Source organism: Nuphar pumila, chromosome 2 (genome assembly GCF_984573655.1).
Source record: "Nuphar pumila chromosome 2, dmNupPumi1.hap1.1, whole genome shotgun sequence".
Lineage (NCBI taxonomy): Eukaryota > Viridiplantae > Streptophyta > Magnoliopsida > Nymphaeales > Nymphaeaceae > Nuphar > Nuphar pumila.
The window spans coordinates 144,470,499-144,494,614 of NC_143250.1; the positions used below are offsets into that span (position 1 = coordinate 144,470,499).

General features: G+C 36.9%; 1 protein-coding gene across 2 annotated transcripts; it reads left to right on the forward strand.

Annotated features, from left to right (window-relative positions):
• Window positions 1-21,299, forward strand: LOC149847445 (mitogen-activated protein kinase kinase kinase 3-like). 2 transcript variants are annotated; one of them, XM_089997029.1, is made up of 11 exons: window positions 1-404; window positions 2,989-3,642; window positions 4,558-4,645; window positions 4,798-4,860; window positions 6,586-6,746; window positions 6,846-6,921; window positions 14,330-14,389; window positions 14,494-14,601; window positions 14,733-14,969; window positions 20,323-20,444; window positions 20,679-21,299. In XM_089997029.1, the coding sequence occupies exons 1-11, from the start codon at window positions 43-45 to the stop codon at window positions 20,938-20,940; spliced, it is 2,193 nt and encodes a 730-aa protein (XP_089853155.1). In that variant the 5' UTR covers window positions 1-42; the 3' UTR covers window positions 20,941-21,299. The 2 variants fall into 2 exon arrangements, with proteins under 2 accessions (XP_089853155.1, XP_089853156.1); XM_089997030.1 differs by lacking the exons at window positions 20,323-20,444; window positions 20,679-21,299 and adding an exon at window positions 15,100-15,195.
• Window positions 21,300-24,116: the final 2,817 nt, after the last annotated feature.

Consider the following 24,116-nt stretch of genomic DNA (forward strand, 5'->3'; position numbering starts at 1 on the left):
ATACGGGTGCGTCGGAAGGGCATTACAGATAGATAGGGCATCATGCCGGCATGGTGGACGAGGTCTTCTTCACCGAAGGAGGCGAAGAAGAAGAAGAAGGAGCCCGATTCCGCCAAGAGCAGGCGCAACTCCGGCCTCGAAAACTCTAACCCTAGTTACGTTCATGTTCCGCCGGCCGCCGTACCGGTCTTTTCCGCGCTCAATTCGGCAGGGCCGAGCGATCTCGGCTCGAATTCCGGCCCTGCGTTCGGTTTCGCGTCCGAATCCTGGCAGCCGGTGGGCCGGACGCACGCGCTTCCTCCACCAGCGTCGCACTTTTCACCGGATCTGGTCGCCTCGGTGTCCTCGATCTCGAGCGATAGCTCTTCTGGCTCGTGTTCGGATCTAGGGATTCCGTTTTACAGGTGCTCAATTGTGGCTGATTTTGTGTATATCTGCGCATAATTTTGTGATAAATTGGAAAATTCAGAAGTTTTGCCGTTTGAATTGATCTAGGTTCGAATTAGGACGAGAATTTTGTGGTTTTCTTGGACTGTTATTATGAGATTTATATGAATAATCGATTCTGAGTTGTTCTCCGGGGGGGGGGGGGGGAGGGGGTTTGAGTGAAATTCTGACGCTTCAAAACAAAAGCTAAGGAGTTTCCGTTCGTCAAGTGTTTGGCGTTGTGGATAGATCTTAATTTTTTTCCATATGATTACGAAAATTGGGAGAAATTCGGGGTTTGGTTGATGTAGGTTTCGAATGAAATTTATGCATATACTCTTTTTTTCATATTTATGTCTTTGAATTTTGAGTGAATTCCGATGCTTCGTAATGAGTCGAGCGTTTTTGTGTTTTCTATAGTTAATTTTTTTAGCGTCCAGGAGAGAAATTTCTAGTGTAAAATTGTTAATCTTGTTGCCGCGTGATTTGGGTAATTTACTCACCGTTCTCTTTTGGATGACCTTTGGTTTTAAAAAGTTTTGTTTTGGAATATAGATGAAATTCGTAGTTTTTTATCGACTGGCCAAATTTTCCGTGGAATGGGATGAGTGAGTTTGCTTAAAATTTCCTTGTTTGAACTGAGTAGAGTTGTGAAGAGTATAGGCTTCAAATCATTTTCCAGCTTCTGAGGATGTGTTGGTGAGATTCTGCGGCCGTTTCAGAATTATTTTCTAATTGTTATACTTGAGAATGATGAATTCATAGAAGAATTTATTTTTATCATAATCACAAATTTGCTGATATTTTTAAAATTGTGATACTAACATATAAAAGAATGTTGCAATATTTTCAAAATACCGGCATGACACAAATATTGTGTTTGTATTGTGATACTATCACAGTAATATCACGATTGCATTTTTTTATTTTCTTTTAAATGCCAAGATTTTCATGAGAAAAAGTGCTTATTTCAAAATCTCCCAAGTAAGATATTTGGGAAGAAACAGCCAAGACTTGACATTGACAAGATGACTTGTAGTGCCAATGAATTTTTGTGTAGTCTCTGCTTGACATCATCTTATGAAGAAATGGTTAATATCTCACTCTTCGATGGCATACTTTGTTTTGTTATTCAAAACCTGGTATGAATGGTGTTAGTATGAGTAGGATCATTTTAGTCTTTTTTAGTTTGTTACTTTAAAATCTGGTATGAATGGTCTTAGTATGCTTAGGATCATTTGTCTTTTTTGTTTTGTTACTTTTTCCAATTTATGAAATATTATTTTTTACTTTTTTGGAAGTTGTGATTTTATGCAGTTTTTCACTTATAATGATAATCCGGTGTGGTTCCTTTTCTAGTTGTGTTTGCAATTATGTGAAGTATGAAAATTTGCATACTGTACCCTGGTGTTGGTCTAGATTTACCTTTTCCTGCTAGTTGAGAGATGGAATGATGGTCGGCTGCTATCAAACTTTTAAGGTTGTGGGAATTAGCATTTTTTTTACATTATCTGTTTTGCAATATTACATAAGTTAAACAAGAATATTTTATCAATCGATGAATTTTGAGGTTGCATAATATGCATATGTTTCATGTTTAACAATAACACAACTGTTACATTCTATCAATTTACAATATGAGTTGAGCTTCAAATCACTTCACAAGTTGCTAGGCATTTTCCACTAAGGGTGCGTTTGGATACAAGGGAAATGGGAGAAATAGAATTCTAATTACTTACCACCACAGATTCATTTGTTTGGATTTATTTCTTTTCCTGGTAATTAGAATTCTAACCCTCTTAAAATCCCTAATTAGAGTCCCCACCTCAGGTGGGAACTCTAATTCTGCATCAGGACATCAAAGCTCTTCCTCCTCTCTTCCTTCTCCCCCTCTCCTCCTCCTCCTCCTCCTCCTCCTCTTCCTTCTCCTCCTCCTCCTCCTCTCCTCTCCTTCTCCTTCTCTTCCTTCCCCTCTCTCCTCTCCCCCCTCCCTCTCCCTCTAACCACCATCGCTTGATGGCCGGCCACCTCTCTAACGAAGCACAGCAACCAGCCGGCGCACCTCCTGACCGGCCGTTATGTACTGTAATCTGGTGCCGGCATGTTGGCAAGTCACATCTCCGGCCAGACCATAACCCTCACCCCTCTCTACCGAGTAGGAAAAGAGGGAAGGGGAAGAGAGGTAGAGGAAAAAAAGAAAAGAAAAAATAGAGGCAAAGGGAGGTGAGAAAAAAATAATTTTTTTTTTATAAACATGAGAAAAATAAAAAATTAATAAGTTGAGAATTTTTGAAAGAATTCATTGAGCACACTCCAGTTATCCAAACAATGGAAATTTGGAGATTGAGAATTCTCTTTCATGACTTTTCCTTGGAATGAGAATTCAAATTTTCATGAGAATACTCTATCAAAATATCCAAACGCGCCCTAAGATTCTTTATCAATATTGTAATTCATTATTGATCATTTTTTAGTGTCTTGCATTTGGTACACTTTCTTATTTTGACTGTTATTTTTACAAATTATTTCTTTCTAACAATAACTTTTCATTCCCCACGAAAGATCTATAGATGGCTTGGAGAATCCAAGAGATACAAGTTCAAAGTATGATCATCGAAGCCAGCAGCAATTCACAGAGAACAAGCAACTTCTCTCAAGCAGCCCAGGGTTCAAGCACATAAGACCTCTTAATGGCTTTCACCATTCAGGATATGGTTCATCATTAGGCAACAAAAATGGCTTATCTTCTTCTTTGAGGGTGGAATCAGATTTATCCTTACCAACTGATTTGAATTGTTCCTTTTCTCCACCTAGAGTTTCTACCGATGCCAAAATTAGTTTGTCACAGAGAAGGCACAGTGCAAACCATTCTTTGTCACCTAGTGCAAGCCATTCTTTGGTGCCTAGTCCGAGAGCAAGAAGTCCGGGTCCAGGCTCACAAGTGCAAAGTGTTTCCACATCTCCTTTGCATTCACGTGCAGAGTCACCAATTTCAAGACAAGATGACAGCAGGTTTCAGTGCCATCCTCTGCCACTTCCTCCAAGTTTTCCTTGCTCTCCCACTTCACCTACACGCCATAGTCCTACTAGTTCTTCTACTTCACCCACACCACATAGTTCTGCAAGGGCTGGTGATTCATGCCTCAAGTCGAAGTGGAAAAAGGGAAGACTGCTCGGAAGAGGAACATTTGGGCATGTTTATGTTGGATTCAATAGGTACTTGTGTTTCCTTTTGACTAACTCCTAAACTTCTTTTTAATGTGACTTTTAATGGAGTTATGTAAATTTCTTCTGAATCTGAAATTTCAAGAAAGCATCTCAACATCAGTCATTGCTGCAATATGGTTAATTCTGGCATTTGAGCTATTGAGATGAGAACCATGCAATATTTTGCTTCAAAAGGATGATCACAATGTCATTTTAGGAATATTTCCTGTTCATTTTCGTTGTCCTGATTGAGGTTGATACCAGATCATGGGGAGGTCTTCTGGTTTCAAACTAGCATTTAAGTGTACTTCCCTCAATTAAACAACATAAAGAAGTAAAAAGTTGATCAACACTCGTCTTGTGTCTTTGAAAAATAATTGATCTCCCAGTAAATACAACAGTAGTGCTCAGTAGCTTACCAAAAAAAATAGTCAAATCCCTTCACATTTTATGTTGAGAATATAAACAAAACCAAGTTTTATGTCCAAAAAAAAAAAGGAAAAAAATTAGTTAGTTATTGTTTGCAACCAAGAAGATGAACCAAAGAGAGTATCTACCCTCCTACCTCAGCTCTTCTCTTTCTATTAATTGTTCATCTGTTCATCAAAATTGTAAGGATATGCAATCTTGATTTTACCCTTCCTAAGTTGGAATTGTGTAACTTTGGTTATTATTTTAAAATTACGGATATTTTTATATTGGAAAAATTCTTATTCCTGTGGACCTTTTGCTTTGTGAATGTTTGTTCATGAGTTTGATATGAATATTATTAAATAATTCAGTAAAAAACTAAAAATATTCCGACAACCTTAGTTTGTATTTTTCGTAAGAATTTTTTGCCCTAAAGCGTGCCAAGGTAGTTTCTGTTGTTGATTATGCACTTCTTTGGGTGTTTTATTTGACAAGATGTGTTATTTTTGACAGTGAAAGTGGGCAAATGTGTGCAATAAAAGAAGTCAAAGTAATTTCAGATGATCAGAATTCCAAGGAAAGTCTCAGACAACTGGCCCAGGTCTTCTCCCACTTGCTAGCTTTTGAGATAATAAAAATTGAAATTCACATCTAAGAATTAAGATATTCACATGGTTGTTGACTCATTGGTATTTTTAAGATGTAAAGGAAATTTAAGCAGTGGGATTCTAATGTCCTTTGGTTGTCTTCCAGGAAATATCATTGCTTAGTCAACTCTCTCATCCAAATATCGTGCAGTATTATGGCAGTGAGATGGTATTAAGAATCTATCTTATTAATTCTTGTGCTTTATTTTTTAATGGCTTGAAGCTTGATGGTTAAATGCTACTCAGTTTACTGAAATTGGAACTTTGAGTTTTTCCTTGTTTATTAAAGTTCATTTCAGGATTCAGACTAATATTGTACCTCCACTTGTTTGGGATGCAAGCCTTTATAAGTTTATGCCAAACTTAATCTTGTTGATTATTTATAGGGATGTAAATGGGTCAGATTTGGTTCTCGTGTAGGTATTACTGAATCTGATATAAGTGGATATTGCTTTATCAGATTCAAATTCGGATTTAGGGTTTGATATTGCGTTTTATCATATTTGGATGTAAGACTGCTTATTGAATCTGAATCTGATTAGCTAATCAAATGTTATATGTTCTAATGAATCTGACTAAGCAGATTCAGATTCAGTTGGATATCCGACCCAAGTCTGATCCATTTGCATCCCTAATTATTTGCATTATTTGCATCCCTAATTATTTGCATTATCTGTATATAATTTTGTGAAAAGTACTAGCAAGCTGCAGTTTCCGTGTTGGACATATGTTCATCTTTACCTACAAAAGAAGCTTCATACTTTTCAAATACCTTTCAATCCTTTGCTTCATTTCTCCCTTATATTTGACCATTTTTATTATGAAGCGAGGTTTAGATTGTGAATTCAATGTTTCATTTGTTTAGCTTTAGATCTTATTACTTTTTTTAAATTGTTACGATTTTCCTTTGGTTGATGGAACTGCGGTTAGCTAATGAATAATGAATGTCATCTTATCTTTAATTTATTTCTATAAGGGGTACATTAGTTGTTATTTTCCATATTTGGTATTTAGTAATTCCTCTTTAGGCATGTTGTGATGCTTCTCTAGTATGACTTGGATATTGTATTTAATGCATTTTCTTATTCAGGTCCATGAGAAAAGTTGTTGATAAACTATCTCCTGTTGGTGGGTCATTTTATTTGGGTAGTGTTGACTGATTGTATTGGGTTTACTGGGTATACCTTCATAGCTCAAGTGTGTTATAGTCATTGTAGCCACTCTAGGTTTACCCTTTCAATAAGCACAAGAGGGCTCATGGGATGGTTCCCTATTCCGATGTCACTCTTTTTTTTTTTTTCCCCTTTCTGTTCTCTTATCTTCTTATCAAAAGCCCTAACAGACCGGTGTTATAGTTCTTGTATAACACCTAAGCTTTGCTTTCATTCTCCCTAATGCTTGTATATTAACTTGGTGATTCTGCATTAGATGTCACCTAATCATGATCTTTTTCTTCAAGTTCCTTATAGGCTTAGGGGCCAGTGTTGCTAGGGTCACATGAGTCACAGGTCGCAGTTTGTCAGGCGCCTAGACGGCCTCATATGCTGTGCTAGGCCTAGGATCATTGAAGCTATAAATACAGCTCACGGTATAGGGTATGCTGAGTCACAAGCTATGGGGATTACATGATACATGTTGCAAGAATTCCTTCCCATACTATGATGATAGAGAGCTATGAGTGCTGGCTCATCCATCACATTTTGTGTTAAATTTGAGATTCTCCATTCGAATAATACATATTTTCTTTGCTGCTACTTTCTTGTATTTGTATCAATTTGCATATCTTAACTGTGCATGTTGGGAATGAAATGATTTATTCCCAGAGATTATTGTTCCCTTTTCCTGATGGTGGGATGATAATTTGGAACCTGACATTGTGTAACTCATTCAACAGGATGAAGACACACTATCGGTTTTTCTGGAGTACGTTTCTGGAGGATCAATTCATAAATTACTTCAGGAATATGGCCAATTTAGAGAACCAGTTATCCGGAATTACACTGCACAAATTCTTTCTGGGCTTGCTTACTTGCATAGAAGAAGCACTGTGCACAGGTTTGCTATTTGGTCTTATTTCTCTTCAAAGTCATTCTTGTAATACAAGAAACCATGGATGCTCTATTTATCTGAAAAAGAATTTTATAAGTTTTGCAGGGATATCAAGGGAGCAAATATACTAGTTGATCCTAATGGTGTAGTGAAGCTAGCAGACTTTGGCATGGCCAAACATGTATGGTCTCATATTTCAAAAAAAAAAAATTAATTGATTGTCTACATGTAAATAGTTGATGTAGCTCTCATTTCCTATAAATGCCTCTACAAAATTTAGTTGCTTCATATATTCATTGTCTTAAACATGATAAGTGGTGAATATCTTTATTATCCTAAAATTTATCTTTAATAAAATTTTAGAGCAGAAGACCCTTCATAATAAAAGAGTAATAAATGTATGAACAAATTGGACTTTATATCTCTAAGCCAAGAAGGTAACCATTTCTCAGGTTCAGTTGAAATCAATATTGAAGAGGGTTATCTTTTTCTCTTGAATTAAATATAGCATGCCTTGAGAATATCGTCATGAAGTTGAACATCTTTACCAAGTAACCTTGGAGGGGCAGATGCCTAAGTGCATGATTTTCTTTATTTTGACACAAAGGTTGAGTGAATCATCTTGCTTAATTGATATTAAAGTCAATATGCCTAAATTAATTTATTTTTGGCTTTGTTTTGCAACTTAATCTCTATGAGAACTTTACTGACCTCCTGCAGAAATTTGCTCACGCTGAGAAATTCATAATATTATCAGAATGTCAACTAAGCAACCTAAGAGTACATGAAAGCTATGGTGTCAGAACAAATAAGGAAAATGTAGAGGTTAACCATTGTCTGCTCCAGAGTTGCCAGTCGAGGAAGCGGGAGCGGGAAGCGATACGGGAAGCAGAAGCGGGAAGCGAGGCCCTTCTAAAATTTTAGGAAGCGGGAAACGCGAGACAACTTAGGAGCGAACCAGGAAGCGTCTCGAAAGCGACCTAGGGAGCGACCTAAGAAACGAAGAAGGAAGCGACATAGGATTCGAGTGAGAAGCGAAATGGAAGCGAATAAGAATCGAAAGAGAAGTGAAAATGTAATTATATATTTTTATTTTATCAAAAAATAAGATTTATGTCATCATTGACAAAATAAAACATGTATATAGACAATAAATAATATAAGTTGTAATTATCTAACAAATCATATTGCAACTGTCAAACATTTAAAAAATCATACATCAAGAGAAGATCATAATTCACATTCTTGCTGCAAACATTTAACAAATGCATGCAAGCACTAAATAATGCATTAAGAAAACAAATAAATTTGATTAAAAAACATACTTTTTTTAACGAAAGAATCAAATGACTTGTTATTTGATGTTGTGATTGTTGTAAATCTTGTCATCTCTGCAACATAGAAAATGAGAAATCAATAAACTCAAAGATTACATAGAGATATGGTTAAATTTTTAAGCTATAAATTTCTAAATTGCAAATTGTAAATTATAAGCTACAAAGTTCTAAACTCTAAACTTAAAATTAACATAATCCACTACTTCACTTTATCATGCAAGATTCAAAATAAAAGTATACCAAAAAAATATTACAAGACCATGACAAAAAAGTAACATAAAAGTTTTTAAGTTGGACTACATCAATTACATCATCAAAAAAATAATTAATAATTTAAGAGTTCATTAATCTGTCATCTTTCTCTTCCCCCTCAAGTCAGCAATAGATCGCGAACTTTCTGCATCATCACGTGCTTCTTGTCCTCCACGACCATGTCTTCTACTTCTTCCTTCATTTCCTATAATGAATACGTTAAAAAATTAAAATGTTCAAAAACCATAATTTAAAATATAAAAAACACAATATCAACATACCTTGCCTAGGTCTTTTACTAAAGAAACGATCAATCCGACCTTGAGGAACTAATGGTCGCTCTTGTATATCTGCAGTTCTACTAGCTCTGTTGGATTGATTTGTATCCTCTTCAACTTCATTTGTACGTATGATTATTGGAGGTAATGGAACTCTTGGTTGTGCATCTTTATGTTTGGATTTGGAAATAGTGCTTGATTGTTGTGCAATATCATCCAAATCTCTCCAACGCATGTCCTCTAATCTCAACGTATTTTCTTTTACAACATGAAGTTCTGGATTGATATCCCATTTTCGACTAGGTCCTTCTTTGTAGCGGTTGTTACACTTTTTTATAACAGGAATATAAAATATGAATGGTAATAAATAATCAATTATAAAAAAAGAGAAAAAAAAATACTAAAACAAAAGTACAACATGATTTAATCATACCTGTCAATCAATCGAAGATTGAAATAAATATACACCAAGGTGTCATCACGATCTTCATTGAGCCTATTTCTTTTAACATTGTAAATGTAACTATAGGTGCTCCAGACTCTTTCTGCAGAAGATGTGCTAATAGGTTGAGATAAAACCTTAATGGCTAATGCTTTTAACTCAGGTGTATCACCACCATAAAAACGTCACCAATTAATCACCGACATTATAGGATTCAATGCATCTATTCTTGCTGCATTTCGGCTAAATCTTCCACTTCTTGATGCAAAAGCCACAAGTTGTGACCTATAAAGTGTAGAGAGCTCTTCATTTCCAGCAGATATCACTTTAAGCGCGAGCATTGCACCATCTAAGATATCATTATCCTTTTCTGCAAAAAAAAAATTGTTTAGTAACTATAACAATAAAATGTAAATGAAATAAAAAAATAAAAAAATAATTAAATCATTAAACTTTAAACTTTATTAAATAGATAGAATAAAATGTTTACTAGGAGAAGCTCGTTTGACTCCTTCTACTGCTGGGATCTTGAGATACTCTGACTCGTAATATTTTGGAGTAAGCATGTGAGATTCTATCCCATTTATTTGATTCAATCTTATGAATCTTTTTATATAAATCTGGTTGTTCTTTTAGATTGTCTTTGATTTCCCCCAACATATTGTCCATGCCTTCATACACTTCACCAATTATAGGGCCTTCCTGATCACAAAATTTAATCATCTTATAGATGGGTTTGTAATCAATAATGCTAAACGAAGAGAATCCCAATATTCTTCATCAAGAACAATTGTTTCTATTGGAACAACCATTTTTTTCATAGTTTCATCTGTGCATGATTGCTTCCATTTGCTCCATCTATCTAAAATTACTGTGAGCCTCAAGCTCTCCCTCACATCAAAGTAGTATAATGTGAAACAAACCTTGTTTTTGCAATCTTTATTAGCTCTAATTTTTCATTGCTTCTAAAGATTGCTAGTGCTTTTGAATGATTTGTGATATACTTCACAATTTCTTTACTCTGCAAATATGTTTCTCCCAACCAATGAAACTCATGTGCCAAATCCTTGAAGATCAAATTAAGTGTATGCACAACACAATGTGACCAAAAAATATACTTATACATTTGTTTTAATTATTCACCTGCTAACTTGCAATTTGTTGCATTGTCTGTAATCACTTGCACTACATTAGAAGACCCCACAAGTTTAAATCCCGTCTTCAAAAACTCGGTAATGTTTGCAGCTGACTGTTGCACATTAGAAAAATCGCTTGCATATAAGAACATCAAGCCAAAACAGTTTGATGCAAATATATTTATCAAGTGTTTGTTCTTGATATTTGTTCAACCGTCGGAGACAATGGAAACTCCAAACTCCTCAAACTTTTCTCGAAATTCATTTAACTCTCTGTGAACACACTCTTTCTCACTCTCAAGCAACGTTGTTCGCGCTTTTTCATATAATAGGGGTTTATATCCAGGCACTTTACTAATTGCAGATATCATTTCTTCCCAATATGGTGATCGAAGCACATTGAAAGGTATGCCATTTGCACACAAAAATCTGATAATTTTGTGATCTACATAATCTCTTTCTACCTTTTTAAAGGTATCACGAATATCAACTGTTTTTCGGATTCCACTAGATGATGTAGTCATACTAATAGGCTTCTTCGGATTATCAATTCTTGATCTCCTTAATTCAAATGCACTTGATAAAACCTTCACTCGACGAACTTGCCTCTTAATTTTTTTTGCTAATTCTGCATTTTTTGCAACTACAGGGAAAAAGGCAATCCCAACACTTTGTCCCTTTGAAGATCCCATGAGATGTGCAAAAACTCGAGTATATGACCTATGATAAATATTTTTGCAGTGCTTGCAAATAAAAACCTGGGTTCCACCTTGCTTTCTTTGCCCACTCTTCTTTTATTTCAATACATGGCGTCATAGCACTGTTGTTTTATGCATGCTAGGTGGTTCATCATCTTGGTCATCTTCAGAATAGTAGTCATCCAAGTCATATTCTTCTTCATCTTCCTCATCAAAATAATTTTCGTTTCTGTCCTCAAACTGACATGGACAATCAGAAGACCTCTTGCCCTTTCTTGCATTGTCCTTCCCAACACCACTAGATGATTCATGCTCCAAGTCCAAATTGTACAAAGAATCATCATCATCATCATCATCATAATTGTCGTGATCATAGCTTCTAATGGTCATTAATGAAGCAAAGAACATGCAAATATACCTGCATCATAAAAGTATATGAATCAACCTAAAACACTTTAAAATTTTAAATAAGCATCATTCATAAAAATATACCTGCATCATAAAAGTATATGAATCAACCTAAAACACTTTAAAATTTTAAATAAGCATCATTCATAAAAATGAAAGATCTATCTATAATATACTATGATGAAGCAGACAAAAATAAAAAAAGAATAAGAGAAAAAGAAAGGAAGTTCTTTCAAAAGATTGCATTTATGAAAAATTGTTAAACAAAGACAATATCACAATGAAGAAAGACAAAATTCAGATTGACACTGAATGGGAATTGGGTGAGGTAAATGTAATCTGAGACAGAAATATGCATTTCAGATTCTCAACTCTTAAGTCTCAATAGATTAAGACCATTAAAACGTATATGGTTGTCTTTATACTGAGACAAGTTCACAAGGACAAATGGATGACAATAAAAAAGAATGTAGATAACAAAAGAGCTCGATTATGCAGCACATCAAGTACCAGTTCTTACTACCCATGGACAAGTTACCTTCAGCCTAATACTTGTAGTAATTAATTTGAACTTTTGAAGTCATTTTTTATTCTAAACACAGAAAGTGAAAACTCAGATGGCTCAACAAATACATTTTTGCTAATCTAAAAATCTAGACACACTAAAAAACTAAGTAGCGGTCATCATTTAGAGTGAATAACTCCATGTAATAGGGAAAGAATTCAACTTCTGAAATTTCAAGAGTCAAAAGAATTATGCTTCACCACATGGAATCAGCCTAAAACAAAAAACAAACTATTATTAACAGCAAAGGATGGAGAGTGAAGAACACAAATCAATGAAATCATTACTCTCATAATTTACCAATAACTAAAACAAAAAAATAAACATCATTTGGACCCAACCCAACCCACTATGCCGCTTAAATACCTAGTTTGGGTTGGATCCATAAGAATCCAACCCAAACCAAAAGCCTCCACCAAACCATCCTCTCACCTACTCGGTTTGGGTTGAACCCATGAGGATCCAACCCCAAACCACTCTAACCCCCATTTATACCCAATCTCAGTTGGTTGGAACTTGGATCCAACCCATACAATAAGGCACCCACCACCATCTATAACCCCCATTCTCTGTGTTTTTTTTTTACCCTCTCTCTTTGCTTTCTTCTTCTCCCTCTCTTCTCACTCTCTCACCCTCTTGGTTCACCCCCCTCGGCGTGCATGCCTCACACACCACTATCTCTACCTCCAGTGAGCCCCAACCCACCGGTGGTCATAGGCAGAGCTGGGGGGCAGAACTGGGTTGTAGCCCAGTCCTGCTTCCCTGTCCAGTTAATTTTTTTTTTTAAAACCCAGCCCTAGCCCAGCTCTGATTCCATATGAAATAGATTTTTATCCATTTTTGTAGCCAAGTCCAGTTCTAGCTCAGCCCTGACTGCAGCAAATAGTTTGATTTGTCCTTATGAAATAGATTTTTATTAATAATTGTAGCCATTTTTTATTTTATCTCAAAAAAAAAAATTTATGGGGCGCTGCCCTCGAACCCCAGACTATCACACCATTTTTTTTTTGCTACACCTTTGTTTGCCCCCCTCCCCCCCCCCCCTCACATGAATCCTAGCTACGCCCTGTCGGTGGTTCTCCCTGTTGGAGCCTCCTCCCCCAACCTTCTCCCTCTTTGTGTGTCTCTGTCGAGCCACCCCCCCATGCCCAACACTGCCACTTGCCATGCACAGGTGGTCAGAGGTCCTCCTCTCCCTAGTTCGCAGCTGTCCGAACCCAACTGTATGTGATGCATTACTTAGCTTTTATCATTGTTTAACCATTCACTAACGTGCAAGGATAGAAGAGATAACCCAAGGTTGCCAAACTAAGAAGCGGAAGTAGGAAACGATACGGGAAGCGGAAGCGAGAAGCGAGGAGCGAAGCATTTTAAAATTTATAGGAAGCAGGAAGTGAAGTATCAATTTAAAAGCAAAATATTAAAAAAAATGAAGCAATATGGTAATTGAATGGGAATCGAACAAGAAACAAATAAAACTAAAATAAAATTAATCATTCTTATATTTCGTGATTTTTCAGTAAAAGAGTTAAATTTTTGTTAAAATCTAACAATGATGGTTACTAATTTAAAGAAAGTACATGGAAAGTGAGTGAAAGCGTGAGAGAAAATACATGAAAAACATGAAAAGAAACGTGAGAAAAGCATATAGGAAGCATAGACCATGTGTGTGGGAAGTATAGAAGAAGCGTGGGGGAATCGAGATTCCCATGAAGTTTTGGAAGCGAGGAGTATCGCGCTTCCGAAGTGAGTTTTCAGGAAGCGAGCTTCCCACTTACCTAAGAAGCTTTCGTTAACTCTGAGATAACCTGATCATACATACTGGAAAGTGGCTCTTTTGATGAATTAGGTATTTCTCAAACATTCATAGTATTTTAACCAAGTCATTGACATTTTGGTGATAAAAGACAACCTGGTTCTGTATACTGGAAAGTAACATATTTTGGACTAGTTCATTCTCTTTCTTGCCTATTCTAAGGATATTTTGTTTGTATTCCTAGGTCTATGTGATTGGCTATTGCTTTGAATCTATGTCACAGGGACTCGGCCAACTGGGTGCTGCACCCGTGTCAACGCGGGTGCGGCACCCGGTACGGTCAACCTGACCCTGGGTGCTTGACCGCACCCAGGGTCATTATGTCCCACTTTTGGACTATATATATATATATATATATATATATATATATATATATATATATATATATATATATATATATATTTTTTTTTTTTTTTTTTTTTTTTTTTGCCGCACCCCCGCTCCCGCACCGCACCCATGTGACTTAGCTTTGAATTATAGGCAATAATTTACTTAGACTTTGGTCACATTCTTTTTCATGTTTTTCTTGGCGTTGCTTGCCAGTGGAAAAGCTGTGAGATGAAATGCGAACCAAGATTACTTTCTATGGACCCCAAGAAATGTTGTAATAACAGTCTTTTTTATTGCATTTTTAACTGTTTTCCTTCTTGTCTTCAGATTGGTTCATGTTCTTCTCCACTATCTTTCAGAGGAAGCCCATATTGGATGGCTCCTGAGGTACATAATCTTAAGTTTCATCGTAATACTGACCTTAGAGTTGTCCCTTTCTCATTTGTGTCTGTATTTGATTTCTGATTTACATGTGCTTTCTTCTTGAACAGGTTATAATGAACACTAATAGATATAACTGGGCAGTAGACATATGGAGTCTTGGTTGTACTATTCTTGAGATGGCCACATCAAAACCACCGTGGATTCAATATGAAGGGGTGAGCTTTATCTTTGTATGTTCTTTGGTTTTGTTTTTTTAAAATTTATGAATTCGTTGCCATTGATAAATTATGTCAGTGTTATCATGTGCCCTTGGAAAACATTAAGTATTATTGTCTGTATTCACCAGTATGCTGCAATATTTAAAATTGGAAACAGCAAAGAAGTCCCAGCAATCCCCGATTATATATCTGATGATGGGAAGAAATTTCTAAGGCTATGCCTACAGCGTGATCCATCTGCACGTCCTACTGCAGCACAGCTTCTGGAGCACCCATTTGTAAGAGACCAAGTTGTAACGAAAATTCCGAAGATCAATTCAAATCCAGATCCTGGGTCTTCTTCTCCTTATGTTATCCATTCACCGGTATGATTTGAAGATGATGAACACTCCTTTTTTTTCCTTCTGAAACAAAATATTTATCTCTTAATTGGAAATTTAGTGGCGTTTGACTAGAAGGCAAAGACAAAGTATTTGTCATTTTTGCACTTTTCAGAACCGGTATGAGTTGAAGATGATACAGACTCCTTTTTTTCCCTTTCTACAGAAATGTTTATCTCTTAATTGGAAGTTTAGTGGTGTTTGACTATAAGGCTATGGCAAAGTATTTGTCACCTTTCAGTCTTAAAGATACCATTATCCATAGTTGAGACTTTCTTTGAGCACCAGAATAAGGGGATATAGTTTTATAATGTTCTGAGTGATACAGTGCTAATATCCATCTTATTATTTGTAAAGCAGTGGGCTGCATATTAATGGTATAACTAACATCAGTGGCAATGTGTGTATTTCTTGGGTTTGTTAACATTTATGGAGATCCTATTCATTGTTTACAATTGGAGGTGAAAGATTTTTGTAATCTGGATTTGTTTCTTTGTTGAAAGAAATATCATAGTTTTCCTGATAAGTGAAACTTGGATTGGAACTGTCAGACAAGATATCTGACAACATTTTTCTTTTTCTTTCAATAGGCAATATTGGTGCAAGACAAAAAGCGTTAAAAGTACTCCTAGGAAATTGTCTCTATTATATTATGATTTGGAGTTTTGGACTCTTCATCAAGAAAAGTTCTTTCTCAATTGCTAACCTGGTGACCATTTTAATAGCACTATAGTAAGTGCTAAAACAAGATACAGTCACTGCTTAATTGGCAATTGACATTACCTCCCTGAGGGTTATATATATTTCTCCTACCCTAAATGCTTTTCAAGACTACGCTTCAATCTGACTAAAGAATTTAGGGTGTCACCTTGCATACTGTGTCATGCCATGTATGCCAACATTTTACAAACTATTGATCAATACCCCCTTCAAGCATCCATAGGCCAGAGAAGCTCCCTAGACCTGATTATGCCAGGTTGCACTTCATCCTACCATTGGAGGGTACTTGATGGAGATTGAGCAATGAAAAAGCCAAAATCCATATTTTCACTATAAGTAGTAGAACACCGATCCTGACGAAGGAACTGCTAGTGGATCCTTGGTTTATGACCTGATGTATTTCTATGCAGTTGGTACATTATAATGCCAATCAAGATATGAGTATTTCAATGACTGAAAGGGCAGCTGTTCTTCTACAGAGCAATTGTCACTTTGTCAGCGATAGCATACCACTTCCAAATATTTGAGACAGCAGTGCTTATAAGTTTGAATACCCATGGGGGATTTATGGAAATCTATAATCTTATCAGAAATTAAAAGACTAACCTGCTTGTTTGTTAGAACATTTCTGATTTTCTCATTTGACAAACTACTGGATTGTTTATTATAGTTGAAATTACCTTGTCATTTATGAGATGGTTTTAGAACCTTTTGTTTGTTTTTTGTTGATGCATCACGTTCACACACTTACAGATTTATGGTATGCTTGTATCTTGCTTACAACAACAACAACAACAACAACGCCTTCATCCCAAAACAATTGGGGTCGGCGATATGAACCAAAAAAGAAAATCATTCTGGGTCTTCCACATGAATCCTTCTTCTCCAATCATTTCTATCCAATGCCATGTCCTCGGTGAGGTTCAAAGCATTCATATCCTTTACTATCATCTACATCCATGTCTTCCTATGCCTACCCGACCTCTTTTAACTAATATATTTTCCCATTTCTCCATTCTTCTAACTGGAGCATCATTAGGCCTTCGTCCAATATGTCCAAACCACCGTAAACGATTCTCTCATCTTATTTTCAATGGGCGCAATGCCTACCTTCTTACGTATCTCCTCGTTCTGAATCTTATCTTTTATTGTATTTCCACACATCCATCTCAACATACGCATCTCAGCTACACTCATTTTTTGAATATGATGTCTCTTGGCAGCCCAACATTCCGTACCATATAGTAAAGTGGGCCTAATAGTCGTCCTATCAAACTTTTCCTTCAACCGCAATGGCATTCTACGATCGCACAACACTTCAGTTGCACTTTTCCATTTCATCCACCCAACCTTTATCCTATGATTTACATATCCATCAATTTCTCCATACTTTTGAATGATAGATCCCAAATATTTGAAAGAATCATCCACCGGTATTTCGTGCTCACCAAGCTTCACTACACTCCCATCACTACTTCGTTGCTTACTAAATCAACATTCCATGTATTTTGTCTTAGTCTTACTCAACTTAAAACCTCTTGCTTCCAATGTCTGTCTCCATAATTCTAACTTAGCATTAACCCCAGCTCTAGACTCATCAATCAAAACAATATCATCAGCAAACAACATACACCACGGCATATTTTCTTGAATTGATCTCGTAAGCTCATCCATCACTATAGCAAATAGGAAAGGGCTTAAAGCAGATCCTTGATGTAACCCAACGGTTATAGGAAAATTGGTTGACACCCCTCCATAAGTGCGGACATTGGTTACTACTCCTTCATACATATCTTTAATTATACTAATGTACTTAAGAGAAACACCTTTCTTCATCATTGTCCACCAGAGAACGTCCCTAGGTACTCTATCGTATGCCTTCTCCAAATCAATAAAAACCATATGCAAATCTTTGTTCCTCTCTCTATTTCTCTCAATAAGTTGTCTAAGAAGATGTATAGCTTCCATAGTTGATCTTCCAGGCATAAAACTAAATTGATTCTCCGATATCATGACAGTGTTCCTCAACCTAGACTCAATCACCCTCTCCCAAAGTTTCATAGTATGACTCATGAGTTTTATACCACGATAGTTTGTGCAATCTTGTATATCACCCTTATTCTTATATAAAGGCACCAAAGTACTCTTCCTCCACTCATTAGGCATCTTATTTGTCCACCAAATCTTGTTAAAAAGATTTTTCAACCATTCTAAACCTTTCTCTCCCAAGCATTTCCATGCTTCGATAGGAATACCATCTGGGCCAACTGCCCTTCTTGATTTCATTTTCTTCAAAGCCTCTGCAATTTCTTTCTTTTGAATCTTGCGCATGAAGTCATGATTCATCTCATGAAAAGGAATGGAGAAGTCTCCCAGATCCTGAGCATGACTTTCATTAAATAGCTTATCAAAATAATCTTTCTATCTCTCTTTAATCTCCTCATCTTTGACTAAAACCCTTTGCGTTTCATCTTTGATACATCTAACCATACCCAGATCTCTCGATTTTCTATTTCTCATCTTTGCAAGCCTATAAATATCCTTCTCGCCCTCTTTGGTATCCAACTTGTCATAAACCTCCTTGTATACCTTATCCCTCACGTTTCAAACTACTTTTTTAGTTTCCTTCTTTGCTATCATATACTTCTCCAAATTCTCATTATCACGACTCTTACTTATATTTCTATAACACTCTCTTTTAACCTTAATAACTAATTTGACGTCCTCGTTCCACCATGATGTATCCTTACCTAGCGGTGCACCGCCTTTAGACTCACCTAATACATCTTTAGCCACCTTTCTCATGCCACCCGCTATCTTATTTCACATTGATTCTGAATCGAGGACCTCGAAACACCAATCAGCTTCCTTAACTACCTGCTCTACAAACATTCCTTGTTTAGCCCCTTTCAGTGCCCACAACTTAATTCTAGGATTTATCCTATGTCTACCCCTTTTGCGGCATTGTCTAATTCTAAGATCTAAAATTAAGACTCTATGTTGTATAGCTACACTTTCTTCCGATATAACCTTACAATCGATGCAACAACTCGTATCTCTCTTTCTAAGTAGAAAAAAATCTATCTGACTCGTATTTGTATAGCTACACTTTTAAATGTTACTAGGTGAGACTCCCTCTTCCTAAACCAAGTATTTGCTAAGATCATATCATAAGATAAACCAAAATCTAAAATTATTTCTCCAGTTTCGTTTCTTTCTCCTATACCATAGCCTTTATGGATACTCTCAAATCCATCCTTACTAATGCCTATATGTCCATTAAGGTCACCGCCGATGAAAAGCTTTTCTCCATAAGGTATCCCTTGTACTACTCCATCTAAATCTTTCCAAAATTGACGCTTAATAGAATCATCTAAACCTACTTGAGGTGCATAAACACTGATAATATTAATAATATCTGTACCTAATACTAATTTAATAAGTAAAATTCTATCACCCTTCCTACGGACCTCAACTACATTATCTATAAACTCACGACTCATAACAATCCTTACTCCATTCCTATTCCTATTTATTCCTTTATACCAAATCTTATATCCCCAATGTTCTATCACTTTTGCTTTCTCACCTACCCATTTGGTCTCTTGTAGACATAAAATATCAATCTTTCTCCTACACATAACATCTACTAACTCTACCAACTTACCAGTTAAAGACCCTATGTTCCAAGTGGATAACCTAATTTTATGGTCTTGGACTAACTTCTTTACCCTCACTTGTCCAATAAAGTGAGGGAACCCTTGCCTATTTGACACCACACCCGGGCGCCGGTGTGACGCTTCGCTTCTGGGCGACGACCTAACAACCCTTGCCCATTTATCACTGCCTCCGGGCCTATAGAGTACAACACATGACTCAGTAGGGAACACCCCAACGAAATTCTCATATTGGTTCATATTCATAGGGTATGACTAAGTTTTTATGCTGGCTGTCACTGGCTTACTGCAACCCTCCTCCTTTATCCGGGCTTGGGACCGGCAGTGTATAACTAAACAGTTATACACAGGCGGAGTTATGCTTGTATCTTGCTTATGCTTTGAAATACTTATGGTATGCATGTGTCATGATGGTATGTTACATTTAATTTAAGGTTTTGAGTTTTTTATTGTCCATCTAGCTCCACCCTCGTTGTTGTCCATATATCCAATACATGAAGGGATCTTTAGGGCTCAGTGATGCTCAAATGGCAGGGGCAAGTAATTTCTTAGCTTTATGGTTTTCTTTATGGAGTTCTTTTTGCAGCATTTGCTATTTTCTTTGGGGCTGATGACCACTTTTCACAGCCCTCACTTCTTCTCTGACTTCTCTTTTGATTGGTAGTTTTTTTGTTGTTTCAAAAGAAAATGAAAATGAATTGCTTATACTAAAGAATTTATAATTAGGGTTTGGAGTCCTTAGAAGCTATTGTTACCATGGCAGTGTCTCTTCTTTATGCCCAATTGCTTATCTGGTGACACTTTATTCCAGAGGAGAAAATTTAGGGATCCTCTTCATTTGTTTTATGTATATTGTTTTACTAGTATAATTGTTACAGACATTTGACATTTCTGTGATGTGGTTATCTTGATCAATAATTGATCTCTGTTCTATTTTTCAGTCTGCCTCTCCTAAGCAAACAACAATGCAGTTAACTAGCAGCACAAGGAAGTCTCCCATTCACGATGCAGATTATAGACCATATCGTTCAGTTGGATTGCCGATCACACATAATACCTCAAGGTGCATTATTTAATGTTTCATTATAATTTCTTGTTGTTTTGCATCTTTTGGCTAGGCTCAAGTATTTGAAGTACCAGGACCTTATCCGGGATTAGAAGTCCCAAACTAGCTTGGGTAGCTCTGGGTCAGTGCAAATCATTGAGCTGTCTTTCTGGTAGGGACCTAAATAAGGCCCATGCAAGTTCCACATTTCAAACATTTGAGAGATTCCTGTATATACTTATTTCCTTGCAGTGAAGAGTTGATATCGAGAAGGAACATGTCTTTGCCTGTGTCTCCCTCATCGAGCCCATTAAGGCAGTTCAAGTACACTATGGGGACTGGATGGATATCGCCACCTCATCTGACTTCCGTGGCAAGTAGGGGTGGTGGTTACCCAACTGAGTACTTGGTCCTCCCCCGTGTGCAACCAAACACAATCCACATGGATCCAGAAGTCTACCAGATGATGCTTACACCTGATGGCTCGCCAACAGCCAGAACCATGTATAGGTAAATAATGTTCAAGAGGCTTCAAGGTACATAGAATTGCACTGGATTTTGAACAATGTCTTTTTCTGATCAAACCCACATATCTAACTTGCCATGAATTTCTCTTTCACCTTTTTTGGAAAAAAGAAGAGTATCAGTCTTTTTTTTTTTGCGGGGGGGCGGGGGTTGTTATTTCTCTGGTACGTCCTTATACTGTAAGTGCTCAAAATGTAATATATTATCTCGGCCCCCTTGTTTTGAATAAGCAGATGCCAAGATGCAACCTTTCCGGTTCGGTTGTTTGTAAATATTGTATTCAGAGTAATGCTGTATGAAGTTGAGAAAGAAATATAGAAGCTATCGAATTGGTTTCTTTCGAGGATAGCTGGTTATTTTCTTTGCATATTTGGCTGAGTAGTATACTTTTTGTAGGTTAGCCCAGTCCTGCCTCCCGAAACAGTTAAATTTTTTTTTTTTTTTAAAAGCCCAGTCCTAGCCCAGCCCTGATTCCATATGAAATAGATTTTTATCCATTTTTTGTAGCCCAGTCCAGCCCTGACTGCAGCAAATAGTTTGATTTGTCCATATGAAATAGATTTTTATTAATAATTGCAGCCATTTTTTATTTTATCTCAAAAAAAAAATTTTTGTGGGCAGCGCGCCCCCGAACCCCTGACTATCACACCAAATATATATTTTTTGCTACACCCCTGTGTGCCCCCCCCCCTCACATGAATCCTAGCTACGCCACTGAATTTCATGGTGTCTGGATTTGAATGGCAAGTTCCTCTAGATAGCTCATCCCAACATTGATTTCTAGGTGAGATAAGGGGGACTTTGAAACCTTCGGATCTGAGTTGGCCTGGGACTTGATGTGGTGCGTGGCTCATGACTAGATCCAAGTGGCTTCAAGCGTTGGACTGATATAAATAGTGGAGGGGAAACCCTTGGATCTCATTCGAGGTGCCATGGGAATTTTTTTCCCTCGGATCTTCAGATTTGAGGGATTCAAACACCCCCTAAATGGCATCGAACCTTGATAGGGAGAGCACAAGGTGGGACGGACGTCTTTTAGAAGATATAGCCCACAGCCCTGCCATTATCATAGTGGTACTTTATCATAGCACCTCTGCTTTGCTTGTGATGTCCCTCGGAGTAACATCCTAGGCCCCCCTTGCCCATCCGGAATTATACCCAGCTTCAGCCTTATTGCAAAGGATGTGTGCCATGGGTTTTAAACTCGCCCTCTAGCCTGATGGCCAGAGCCCTTGTAGGTACACATCATTAGTTTTTAGTATAAAAAGGTCAATCAAACAAACATATGAAAATTTTCTTTGACCTATCCTAATAAAATCCTCGTTTTGTAAATATTTCAGGTCAGAGGGTTTTGTTGGGTGGGTGTGGGGAAGATATTTGGTAAATTGTTGTTATTTGTTCTCTTAAAAGCCTAAAATCACGTGGTGCAGAAATGAAAAAGATCTACAGTGAAGATAAATGAAAGATCTACAATGAAGATTGCTACAAATACTGTTCCATTGCAGAAACTAAAGTTAATTCACGGAACAAATTCAAGCTCCAAGTGTGTTCGCTCATCTTAACATGCATTTGGTTTTATAAATTTGTTCAAGTTGGTCATATGGTATACGCGACTATCAGGTTTTATGCTCTAATCAAGCTATCTAATCCTATAATAACAATTTAGCACTTGATCTTGAAGGCTAATCAAGCCCCCTGAAGAGGTTGATGCTCAAATATCCAACTCCATTCGAGCCTCCTGAAGAGCTCGATGCTCAAATATCTAACTCGATTCCTCCATTTTGTATTATATTGTTCCAAGTTTATTAGTTATAATTGCCATTCTAAATTATGTTTTTTTGCTTAAGATAATTGCGTCAAAAAAGGTATGTTTGTCAAGTTGAAAATATTAGGTTTTCTCCTTGACAAACCAAAATTTGAGTACATTGTAAAACTAAGGTTTAGAGTATTTCGGTTCCATTGAGATATTTGGATGGTCAGATCACGCTATCATAAACAAGGGGTCTAGGGTTCAAATCTTGTGGGGGCTTATCTCCCAGACTGACTAAAAAAAAAGGTAAGATTAGAGTATTCTCCAAAACTAGGTTTCTGTGGTAAGCAAGCACGCTATTTTTTCACTATTTACTAATTAATCTACTAATGAATTACTAGTTTGATGGACTTCCTTCCTTTCAAAAGTGTGGAGAAGGCCTCAGGTTTTCCATTAAAGACAAAAGAAAAACTAAGTTTGATTGGCTTCACATATGAGAACCTTTACCAATCATCGGTGGCCACTAAAGATCGTTTTTCGGACCAGGGAATTAGACCGCCGCTAATTTTTATTTTTTTTTCAACACATCGATGGACAAGCGTCATTAGACGCTCCATATATTCAATTCCTGCGGCAACATCTCACTTAGAAACTGTGCATATCTCTAGAAAACTGCTGATGCGACCCTTCACACACACATCTCCATCAACAGATAAGTGCAGCGGAGATTGAATATAGCCCCATTCAATGAATCAGTTATTTATAATATGACCTGATCTACCCTCCGGTGACAGTCCGCTTTCACACACAAGCACATGCATGCACATACTTCCATCGTTCTCTCATTATGTCTTTTTTCGCAACAGATCTGGGGGAATTAAGGCCCCCTCCCCTGTACAAACAGCCTTTGAACCAATCTAGACAGATTAGAGGCCTGTTTAAACTATCAAGCAGTTATTCAACTACCCTTATACCAGTGGGGTTCGAACTTGCAACTCCCCATCACATGGTTACTTGTACAAACTGCTCCTACCAAATGATCGGAGCCATGGATGGCAAGCTTTAAAAAATTGGAAAACAGCATTTTTTTTTGCTTTTTTAGGCTTTGGGCTTTTAGAGCGTCGCTCAAAGGGTGCGGAGGTCTTTTTAAAAAGTATTTTAACGTCGATTTTGAGCGCCGCTAAATCTCCCAGCGGAACCGGGTTTTCAGCGACGCTCTTAAAGCGCCGTCAAAGACTAAAAAAAATGGAAAACTCACTTTTAGCGAGTTTTTCCGTGTTTTTTGCATTGGCAAGGCCACGATGGACGGCCAAAACACTTACACTGGTAGCTGCGCAAAGGGTTGCCACTTTTTCAATATATATATATATATATATATATATATATATATATATATATATATATATATATATATA